The sequence below is a fragment of the Tauraco erythrolophus genome, chromosome 2 (genome assembly GCF_009769465.1).
Source record: "Tauraco erythrolophus isolate bTauEry1 chromosome 2, bTauEry1.pri, whole genome shotgun sequence".
NCBI lineage: Eukaryota > Metazoa > Chordata > Aves > Musophagiformes > Musophagidae > Tauraco > Tauraco erythrolophus.
In genome coordinates, this window is record NC_141466.1 from 72,562,925 (window position 1) to 72,573,545 (window position 10,621).

Consider the following 10,621-nt stretch of genomic DNA (forward strand, 5'->3'; position numbering starts at 1 on the left):
CATCCCAGCCTTGCATCTCAGTCCTGCATCCCACATCTTGCACCTCATATCCCACAACTCAGCCCTGCATTCCAATCCTGCATTCTATATCCCACGTCCTGCACCCTGTATCCTGCATCTCACATCCTGCACCTGCATCCCGCATCTCAATACTGCATCCCACATCCTGCACCCTATATCTTGCATCCCAGCCCTGCATCCCAATCCTGCATTCTGTATCCTGCATCGCATATCCCAGCCCTGCATCCCAATCCTGCATTCCGTATCCTGCATCCCAGTCTTGCATCCCACATCTCCCACCCTGCGTTCCGCATGCGACCCTGCATCCAGACCCTGCACCCCGCATTCCGCACCCCAGCCCAGCATCCCAATCCCAATCCCAATCTCCCCTCGCCGCCTCCGGCGCGCACAAAGGCCGCACTACAGCTCCCGGCGTGCCCGCGCGGGGGGCGGGGCCGGCGGAGGGCGGGGCCGGCAGCGCACGCGCCCCGCCCCGCCTCGCCGCTGCGCCTCTGCCTGCGCGTCTGCGCGCGCGTGTGCGTGTGTGTGTGCGCGCGTGTGTGTGTGCCGGGCGACAGCCAATCAGCCGCGCCGCCCGCCCCCGGCCCCGCCCCCCCAGCCCGCCCCCCCGGCCCCGCCCCTCCCCGCGCACGGGCGGGGCGCAGCGGCCGCGCTGCCATGAGCGAGCGCCCGGCGGGGCCGCCCCGCTGCCCCCCGCCCGCCCGCGCCCTCCGCCGCGCCCGCGGCCCCCGCCCGGCCCCGGCCCCGGCGATGCTGCGGGGGCGGCGCGGCTGAGCGCAACCTCCCCGCACACCCCCCCGCCACCGCCGCCGCGCCCGCCGCCGCCATGGCCGGTAAGGCGCGCAGCGGCTGCGAGGCGCTGCGGGTGGTGGCCCGCTGCCGGCCCATGAGCCGCAGGGAGGAGGCGGCGGGCTGCGAGCGCGTCCTGGAGCTGGACGTGGCGCTGGGCCGGGTGAGCATCCGCAACCCCCGCGCCGCGCCCGGCGAGCTGCCCAAGACCTTCACCTTCGACGCCGTGTACGACGGCAGCTCCCGCCAGGCCGACCTGTACGACGAGACGGTGCGGCCGCTCGTCGACTCGGTGCTGCGGGGCTTCAACGGCACCGTGCTCGCCTACGGGCAGACGGGCACCGGCAAGACCTACACCATGCAGGGTGCCTGGGCGGAGCCGGAGCAGCGCGGCGTCATCCCCAGCGCCTTCGAGCACATCTTCACCCACATCTCCCGCTCGCAGGACCAACGGTACCTGGTGAGGGCCTCCTACCTGGAGATCTACCAGGAGGAGATCAGGGACCTGCTGGCCAAGGACCAGAGCAAGAAGCTGGAGCTGAAGGAGAACCCTGAGACGGGGGTGTACATCAAGGACCTCTCCTCCTTCGTCACCAAGAATGTCAAGGAGATTGAGCACGTGATGAACCTGGGCAGCCAGGCGCGGGCAGTGGGCAGCACCAACATGAATGAGCGCAGCTCCCGCTCCCACGCTATCTTCCTCATCACCGTCGAGTGCAGCGAGACAGGGCCGGACGGCGAGGAGCACATCCGCGTGGGCAAGCTCAACCTGGTGGACCTGGCCGGCAGCGAGCGCCAGAGCAAAATGGGGGCCCACGGGGAGCGCCCCAAGGAGGCATCCAAGATCAACCTCTCCCTCTCCGCCCTGGGCAACGTTATCTCCGCTCTGGTGGATGGCAAGAGCACGCACATCCCCTACCGGGACTCCAAGCTGACCCGCCTGCTGCAGGACTCCCTCGGGGGCAACGCCAAGACAATCATGGTGGCCACCTTGGGCCCGGCCTCTCACAGCTATGAGGAGAGCCTCTCCACCCTCAGGTTCGCCAACAGGGCCAAGAACATCAAGAACAAGCCCCGAGTGAACGAGGACCCCAAGGACACCTTGCTGCGGGAGTTTCAGGAGGAGATTGTCCGGCTGAAAGCCCAGCTGGAGAAACGTGGCATGCTGGGGAAGAAGAGGAGAAGGAGCAGCCGGAGGAAGAAAGCGCTGGATGGAGAAGGTGCCACGGAGAACGAAGGGGAGGATGACAACGAGGACGGCCTGGAGAAGAACATGGAGAACTACTTGAAGGAGCAGAAGGAGAGACTGGAAGAGGAGAAAGCCGCTATCCAGGATGACCACAGCCTGGTGAGTGAGGAGAAGCAGAAGCTGCTGCAGGAGAAGGAGAAGATGATAGAAGATCTGCGAAAGGAGCAGGAGGCCACCGAGCTGCTGGCCACTAAGTACAAGGTATGTGTTGCCACCTGCCATTATGAGCGATGCTGGGGGAAGACCTGCTTTGCCTCCAGCCCCTCGTGGGGTGCTTGAATGGCTCCCAAGGAAGGTGGGCTCCCAGGCAGGGTGCCCAAGGGCAGACCCATGCTCCTGTGCAGTGGTAGGCCAGGGTTGCCCTCAGACATGACCTGTGTGATGACCTTGTGTGGTGTGGGAAGGGCCATGGGGCAGTGGATCACTGGTGGCATGAGTTTGCTGTGCTCAGCTCCTGTCCCTCTCGGCACAACAAAGCAGCTTGTGGCGGGCTGGGGAAGTGATGCTGCAGATTCGTCCCTGGTGGCCCCGGGAACACGCCTAGGGCTGGGGCTGGGGACATGGCACCGCCTGCCCCCTAGTCCTGACCAGCCCTGGATGGACAGGGCCTGGCAGCTCTGCAGGGATCCCTGTCCCTCTCCCCACCTCAAATCCTTCCTGGCACCCCATGGCCAGAGTGGGGTGGGTGGATGGGCCAGGGATGCTCAGGGATAAGGGGCTGAGCACAAGAGGGGCCGCAGCAGCCCTGGGCGGCCATGCCAGGGGTCTGGGATGCACCACTGCCCCCTCCCAACCCAGTCCTGCTCCTGTCTCCGGTGAGGCTGGAGGTCCTGACCCCCCCCCACCTGCCTGGGGGCTGCTGCGGGGCCGGCGTGAGTGAGGGGCTGGGATGATGGTGACAGCGGTGGGGAAGGAACCCCCGGCACCCTGACCCACCGCATCACGCTCCGGCATGGCCCCTTCATCACCATGGTGGCCCGGATGTGGTGGCCAGGCTGGAGACCTGGCACAGAGTCCTCGAGGCGAGGAGATACCCGGGGTGCCCGTCCCTGCCTGGGAATTTGGGGGCTGAGCAGGGGGATGCACTCGTACACTCCTCCATGGCTAGAGCCGTGTTTGGTGCGGCCCCAGGGACGTGTGGCCGTGCCTAGGGATGCATGGCCATATCCAGGGACACATGGTAGCCCCCAGGGACACACGGCAGTGCCCAGGGATGCGTGGCCATGCCCAGGGAGGGCCACGAAGATGATCCGAGGGCTGGAACACCTCTGCTATGAAGACAGGCTGAGAGAGTTGGGGCTGTTCAGCCTGGAAAAGAGAAGGCTCCGGGGTGATCTTATTGCAGCCTTCCAGTACTTAAGGGGGGCCTACAGGAAAGCTGGAGAGGGACTTTTTACAAGGGCATGTGGTGACAGGACAAGGGGCAATGGCTTTAAATTGAAAGAGGGCAGATTTAGATTAGATCTAAGGAAGAAATTTTTCACTCAGAGGGTGGTGAGGTCCTGGAACAGGTTGCCCAGAGAAGTTGTAGATGCCCCATCCCTGGAAGTGTTCAAGGCCAGGTTAGATGAGGCTTTGGGCAAGCTGGTGTAGTGGAGGATTTCCCTGCCCATGGCAGGGGGGTTGGAACTAGATGATCTTTGAGGTCCCTTCCAACCTTAATTATTCTATGATTTTATGGTCATGCCCAGGGATCCGTGGCTGTGCCTGGTGAATGCATAGAGACCCACAGGCTCACACTGGGATGTGCTGCTGGGGCAGAGCCGTGGCGGCAACACCGGTCACTGGCTGGCATGGGTGTCTCATGACAGGTGTCCCAGCAGAGCAGGATGCTCAGCGTGGAGGTGGGCTCCCTGCAGCCGGTGCCCCACACCGCGGTGGAGCACAGGGTACCACTGGCTGTCGTCCCGTGCGGTCTCATCGTCCGGCGTGGCGCAGCGGGGCTGGCTTAGGGCCACGACGTGTCCTGTAACTGCTGAGTAACGAGGCAGGGCCGGAGGCGAGATGATGCTGCATCCCCTTTGGTGACCTTTGGAGCCGCTCTCCATGCTGGGACCATCCGGGCAGGGGGATATGGTACAGTCACACCAGTGGGCTATCGCCCCAGGGGGCAAAAATCCCCCCCATGCCAGTGATGGAGGGGCAGATCCTGCCGCGATGCTCACCCCAGGGACCTGCCTGGGGGGACACCGTGGGGGACACCGGCTGCCACTGTCGTGCAGCAGGGCCAGGCAAGAAGGCACCGGCGTGAGAGGAGCCCCGTGTCCTGCTCACGTGTTTAACGGCTCCACTGTGACTGTGGCAAAGGCAGCCGTGGTGACCAGGGGTACACAGGATGCCCCCCACACACACGGGTGACTGACACTTGCCCCCGTCTCGCCATCACGCTTGCAGACATGGGCTCTGCCTCTGCTGTCTGGCACAGCCACGGCCCGACCCCACCGTCCGACTGGGACACGTGGGCAGCATCAAGCCCGGAGGGGCGGCACCCAGATGTGCACCGTGGCACCCAGATGTGCAGCATGGTACCCAGATGTGCACTGTGGCGCCCGGACAGCACCCTGGGCCGCTCGCCCGATGGCTGTGCCGAGGCCAGGGTCAGTGGGCAGGAAAGTGCTGGGGAAGTTCTTTGGGTGCCGGAAATGAGTTCCGGCAAGAGGCTTAGTGTTCGATCTGCCCCACGTGCTAAAGAAGATTGGGAGTTGTCTTCGTTAGAGGGAATAAAGGCTTTGGCAGGGAGGAAACAGCAGCGCCAAGAAACCCCTTAATCCTGTGGCGCTGGCGGTTCACCCTGCGGGGAGGGCTGGTAGCACCGTGCCCTGGCCAAGCACTATCCCAGTACCCACATGATCCCACCCTGGTCCCCTTCTGGCACCCCAGCAGGGTGCAGGGGACACTCACCATCACAGAGTGCCATTAGGACTGAGGCTTTGGAGGGTGTATGAGGGGCCCGTAGCACCCCAGTGCCCCCAGCCTGGCTGCTTCGCGGAGCCCTGGGAGGGGATGGCATGTCATCAGGTGCGGGGGCTGCCGTCGGGGGTCTAAGCCCCCCATGACAAACTGGTGGCTTCCTGGCAAAATGCCCGGCCGGTGGCACCCAACTGAAGGCGACAGGGCCGGGAGGAAGGAGGAATCCCCAGAGTGGGGTCTGGGGAGTGCAGCAGGGTCAGGGGGCTGGGCGGGGTAGGTGCGTGCCAGCGCGGTGGTGGTTATCGGCTGGTGGGACACCCCAGGGACAGCAATGGGCGGTACTGCTGCCGGCACTGTCTGGGAGATTAATTTTTAAAGCCGCGTGTGGTGGCACCGGGGGGTCTGGATCCAGCCCCACTCGTGCCCCTGAGCCACAGCTGTGGGGGACACAGGGTGACCCCCCCTGGCCCCACCGGTGCCACCTGCACTGTCCCACTGACGCCTGGCACAGTGACATGGCTCCCGGCGTGCACGCACCCTGTGCACAGGTGCACACACATCTTGCACGGGTGTGCAGGCACCAGCTGCGTGGGGTGTGCTCAGCTCTGCACCGGTGTGCACAGGCCCCCGGTGCTTGTGCGCACACAGGTGCGTGTGTGTGCAGGTACCTGCCCTGCGCACACGTGGGCACGTGTGAGTGTACTAATGTGTGTGTGTGGGCGTGCGGGGGGTGTGCATGAGTGTACTCACGTGTGCGTGCACGGGGGCTGTGCACAAGCGTGTGCGTGCGGGGGGCAAAGGAGACTGTGCACACCTGTGAGCCTAAACACCCGCACGCTTGGGTGCGTGTGTAGGAATGTGCATGTTCACGTGCGTGTGTGTGTGTGTATGCAGGGGGTGTGACTGCACAGGCGTGTGCACGTGTAGGGGTGTGCGCGTGCACCGATACATGTGTGTGTGTGTAAGGGTGGCCATGGGCAGGGGAGGCCCCTTTCCCCCCGGGGAGGCAAAGGGAAGCGCGGGTGGAGTGAGGCAGGATGGCATGAGGGGGATGGGATGTGATGGGATGGGACGGGACAGGATGGGCACCCATAGCCCCAGAGCTGCGGGTGGTTTCCCGGCAGCATCTCCCCCAGTGGGTCCCAGGGGGCTCAGGGCAGAGCCCCCCTACCCAGCTCCACAGCTCGGCACAACTTGACACAGCTCGGCACGGCTCGGCTGGTGCCGAGTCCCTGCTGCCAACAGCTGCTGCACACTGGCAGTGTCCCACGGGCTCGCAGCTGTGCGGAAGGAAGTGGGACCCGAAACAGCCTGGGCTTGGTGCCAGCGGCCCCACACCATGTCCCCGCAGAGGCACTCACGGTGCTGAGCCGGCCTTGAGCTCAGCATGTCTGTGCGCAGCCCCCTCCCCACCAGCTGGGGACCGGAGCTTGTGCTGCGCCGAAAGCTCCCACCTCCCCGCAGCCAGGGCTGAGCACAGGGAGCCCAGGGTGGGGGACGGAGGTGACCCCGGGTGAGGATGGCTGGGGGTCATCCCCATGGGGCTGTGCTCTGACCCCCCTTCCCACTTTGTTCCCCTCCCAGGCGATGGAGAGCAAGCTGCTCATCGGTGGCAGGACCATTGTGGACCACACCAATGAGCAGCAGAAGATGCTGGAGCTGAAGCGGCAGGAGATAGCCGAGCAGGTAACGGCGTGGGGGCCCGGCCCAGCATAGGCGGGCAATGGAGGTGTCCTAAGGGGCTGGTTCCCCCTCACGGCTCTGAGCGTTCCTCCCCCCTATGCTGCAGAAACGCCGGGAGCGGGAGATGCAGCAGGAGATGTTGCTGCGGGACGAGGAGACCATGGAGCTGCGGGAGACTTACACCTCGCTGCAGCAGGAGGTGGAGATCAAAACCAAGAAGCTGAAGAAGGTGAGAGTGTGGCAGGTCGGGACGACCGGCCCTGTGGCCACTGGAGCCCCAGGGCTTGTAGCCCCCGAGCTGCACGCTGAGGGGCTGCCCCTCTCTGCAGCTGTACGCCAAGCTGCAGGCCGTGAAGGCGGAGATCCAGGACCAGCACGACGAGTACATCCGCGTGCGCCAGGACCTGGAGGAGGCACAGAACGAGCAGACGCGGGAGCTGAAGCTCAAGTAGGTGGTTATGTGTCCCCCATGCCCGGGCGCAGCCAAGCAGGAGTGTGCAAGGCAGAATTGGGGTGCTCAGAGGAGAGCTGGGCTGTGCACAGAACAACAGAGCTGGGGTTCGCAGAGCAGAGCTGGAGTGTGCACAGAGCAGAGCTGGGGTGTGCACAGAACAGAGCTGGGGTGTGCACAGACCAGAGCTGGGGTGCTCAGAGCAGAGCTGGGGTGTGCAGAGCATAGCGGGAGTGCTCAGATTAGATCTGAGGTGTGCACGGAGCAGAGCTGGCGTGCTCAGAGCAGAGCTGAGGTGTGCAGAGCAAAGCAGTGATAGAAGGTGTAAAAGGTATTTAACCCTGCGGAGCAGTGTGACTCACACGTTCACAGCAGTGTTAACATCTCAGCAGTGTTAAAAAGTTGCTGAGAAACATGAAAAGCCAGGAAATGCACAAGCAGAAGCAACAGCCCAGCGGCAGCGCGGGCTGCGGCTCTTACGGGGCAGGACAGGGCAGTGGGGTGTCTCCCGAGGGCACCCGGAGACCGGCTCTGGCCCCAGCACGGTCGGCAGAGGGAGAGTGGCTTCAGGGCAAAGTGGGGTGAGCCTCAGCCCCACGGGAGCTGCCGGCATGACTGTGGCACCGGGCAAAACCGGGGGCAGCGGGCAATTCGGGCAGTGCTTCCCCTGCAGGAACCTCCCTGCAGGAGATGCAGCTGCTGCTCCACCATCTGCAGTGCGTTTGTTTTCACCTGGAGCAATTATTTTACTGAATATCTTAACAAAATCCCACCTGGATAGGTATATATATATCTATTTTGGCATTTTCAAGGTAAAATATTTATGCTTTTACTAGAAACAAAATTTCAGCTCAAATTTCGCTGCCTTCCCCTTCGGACGTGACTCAAACTTTTGAATGAAGCAGCTCATTGATTCAAAACAATTTTCTGCAGCTGCTCAATTTGCCCAAAAAACAGTGGGGAGGAAAGAAAAAGATTCCCTTTGGGGTCCATTTTGTGTTATTGAGCTTTTCCTTGTTTTCTGGTGGGGCAGCGGGGGGGCAGAGGGGTCCCGTGAGGAGGAGGAAGAGGAGGAGGGCTCCTACCCAGAGGAAGGCTCGCAGAGCTGCCTCAGTGCCTTCATGCTCCCGATGACCGTCCTCCTCTGCCCTCCCTCTCTCACCTGGATGTACCGTGTCAACCTCTCCGTTTCCATCGTTCCATCTTCGTGATGTTTTCCCATCCCCTCTCCCTGACATCCCTTTCCCACTGATTTTCTGTCACTTGGCATGTTAACTCCCTCTTCTCCTGCTCCCCCCCGACCCCTTGCTCCCACTCCATCTCTCTTTTGGCCGGTCGCTTGCTCAGGTACTTGATCATCGAGAACTTCATCCCACCAGAAGAGAAGAACAAGATCATGAACCGCCTGTACTTCGACGGTGAGGAGGACCAGTGGAAATTCCAGCCGCTGGTGCCCACTGGAGGGTATGTCCCCAGCCCCAACCCATGCTCTGCCCCAGCACTGCCAACCCGCGGGCGCAAAGCCTCGGCCTGGGGGGCAGGGATGTCCCGGGACTGGGGGGGACAGCGGGGACCCCGGGATGCTTGCAGGTGCCTACAGGTGCAAGTCCTCTCCAAGCCAAGCCCCACCAGGAAGGGCCACCCTTCGCTCGCCGTAGATGAGCTCCATTCATCACTGCTTGGATGCGTTTTTAGTGGGAATTTATGTTCTCTAATAAATGTTCTTGTCTTAATCTATTTCTTAGGAACAGCAACCAAATGAAGAAGCGGCCTACCTCTGCAGTGGGGTACAAGAGACCCATCAGCCAGTACGCTCGCGTGGCCATGGCCATGGGTTCTCATCCTCGGTACCGGGTAAGCGAGAGGGCACTGGTGTGTGCTGGGGGGACAAGGAGTCATTGGATAAATGGGGTGGGTGGGTGGATGGGTCGGTGCATGGATGGATGGGTAGATAGATGAGTGGATGGATAGGTCCATAGCTTCCCTCGGCTGTGTGGGCTTCCCAGAGCCAGTGCTGTGTTTTGCCATGCAGTGACTCCTCGTGTTGGCTTTCTCTTTGCCCTGTCCTGCTGCAGGCTGAGAACATCATGTTCTTGGAGTTGGACCTCTCCCCTCCAGCCATCTTCGAGTTTGAGCGGAGCAGGGACCCGGCGGAGCAGGACCCCCGGGCTCTCCACCTGGAGAGGCTGATGCACCTGGACAGCCTCCTGGAGCGGCCGGCAGCCTCCCGGGTGAGGAAGTCCCGCTCCTGGTGAGTGCTGGCGGGCAGGAGGTACACATGGGGGCTGCAGCATGGCCAGGATGCTCCATGCGGGACAGCGCGTGGGCCCGGGGCAGGTGGAGGAGTCACAGCAGAGCTGCAAGACCCCTATTCCTTTTGGGGCTGAAACTGGTCCTGAGTTGTTCATGTGTGATCAGATTTAAAAGTACGGCTGATATTGCTTTGGTAACGGCTGTTGGATGAGTATTAAAACAGGGTGATGATGTCATATATGATACATCTCAGCACAGGAAAAACATGGACCCCTTGGAGTGGGTCCAGAGGAGGCCACAAAGATGATGCGAGGGCTGGAACACCTCTGCTATGGAGACAGGCTGAGAGAGTTGGGGCTGTTCAGCCTGGAGAACAGAAGGCTCCGGGGAGACCTTCCAGCAGCCTTCCAGTGCCTAAAGGGGCTACAAGAAAGCTGGAGAGGGGCTTTGGACAAGGGCGTGTAGTGACAGGACAAGGGGCAATGGCTTTAAACTGAAAGAGGGGAGATTGCGATGAGATCTGAGCAAGAACTTCTTCCCTCTGAGGATGGTGATGCACTGGAACAGGTTGCCCAGAGGTAGTAGATGCCCCATCCCTGGAAGTGTTCAAGGCCAGGTTGGATGGGGCTCTGAGCAACCTGATCTGGTTGAAGGTGTCTCTGCTCATGGCAGGGAGGTTGGACGAGATGGCCTTTAACGATCCCTTCCCACCCAAACCACCCCATGATGTGATGATACACGTGTATCTCAGATGGTAACACACACGGTACTGTCCTGCACAACGCCGAGGTTCCGTTGGTGCTCCTCATGTAGCAAACAGCTGGGAAAACGGCTAGATTTCAGGGTGCAGGGGAGAGCAGGAGGCAGAGGAAGGGGAAGGAAACCATGTTTTCTTTGTTCGTCCCTTCCTCCAGGTGCCAGACGCCGCGGTCATTGCCATCCTCAACCACGCATGTCTCCCTCACCTCCGGCTCCCCGTGCACCGCCACGACGTCGGCTCAGGAGTGACGTCCTGGACCCCCCCCATCCCCTGCACCACCCCGGGCGAGGACTCTGCCCTCCCGGTGGCCAAGGAAGGGGCCCGGCCGGCATCATCTCCACCACCGGTCCCAGTTCATCTTTTGTCTTCAGCTACTGTGTGTGCGCGTGTGTTTGTGTGAGACGCCCACGAACAGCCCCCGAGGTGAGAGGGGCTGCCCCCTCCTTCCTTCTGCCCCCAACCCCCCCCGTCGATCCGGATCTGTCACTTTATTTATTTAAAGTAT

General features: G+C 62.1%; 1 protein-coding gene across 1 annotated transcript; it reads left to right on the forward strand.

Moving 5' to 3' along the window:
- Positions 1-847: 847 nt before the first annotated feature.
- KIF3C (kinesin family member 3C) lies at positions 848-10,390 on the forward strand. Its single transcript, XM_009991591.2, has 8 exons — positions 848-2,260; positions 6,554-6,655; positions 6,759-6,881; positions 6,982-7,100; positions 8,451-8,567; positions 8,849-8,957; positions 9,179-9,354; positions 10,271-10,390. The coding sequence occupies exons 1-8, from the start codon at positions 848-850 to the stop codon at positions 10,362-10,364; spliced, it is 2,253 nt and encodes a 750-aa protein (XP_009989893.2). The 3' UTR covers positions 10,365-10,390.
- Positions 10,391-10,621: the final 231 nt, after the last annotated feature.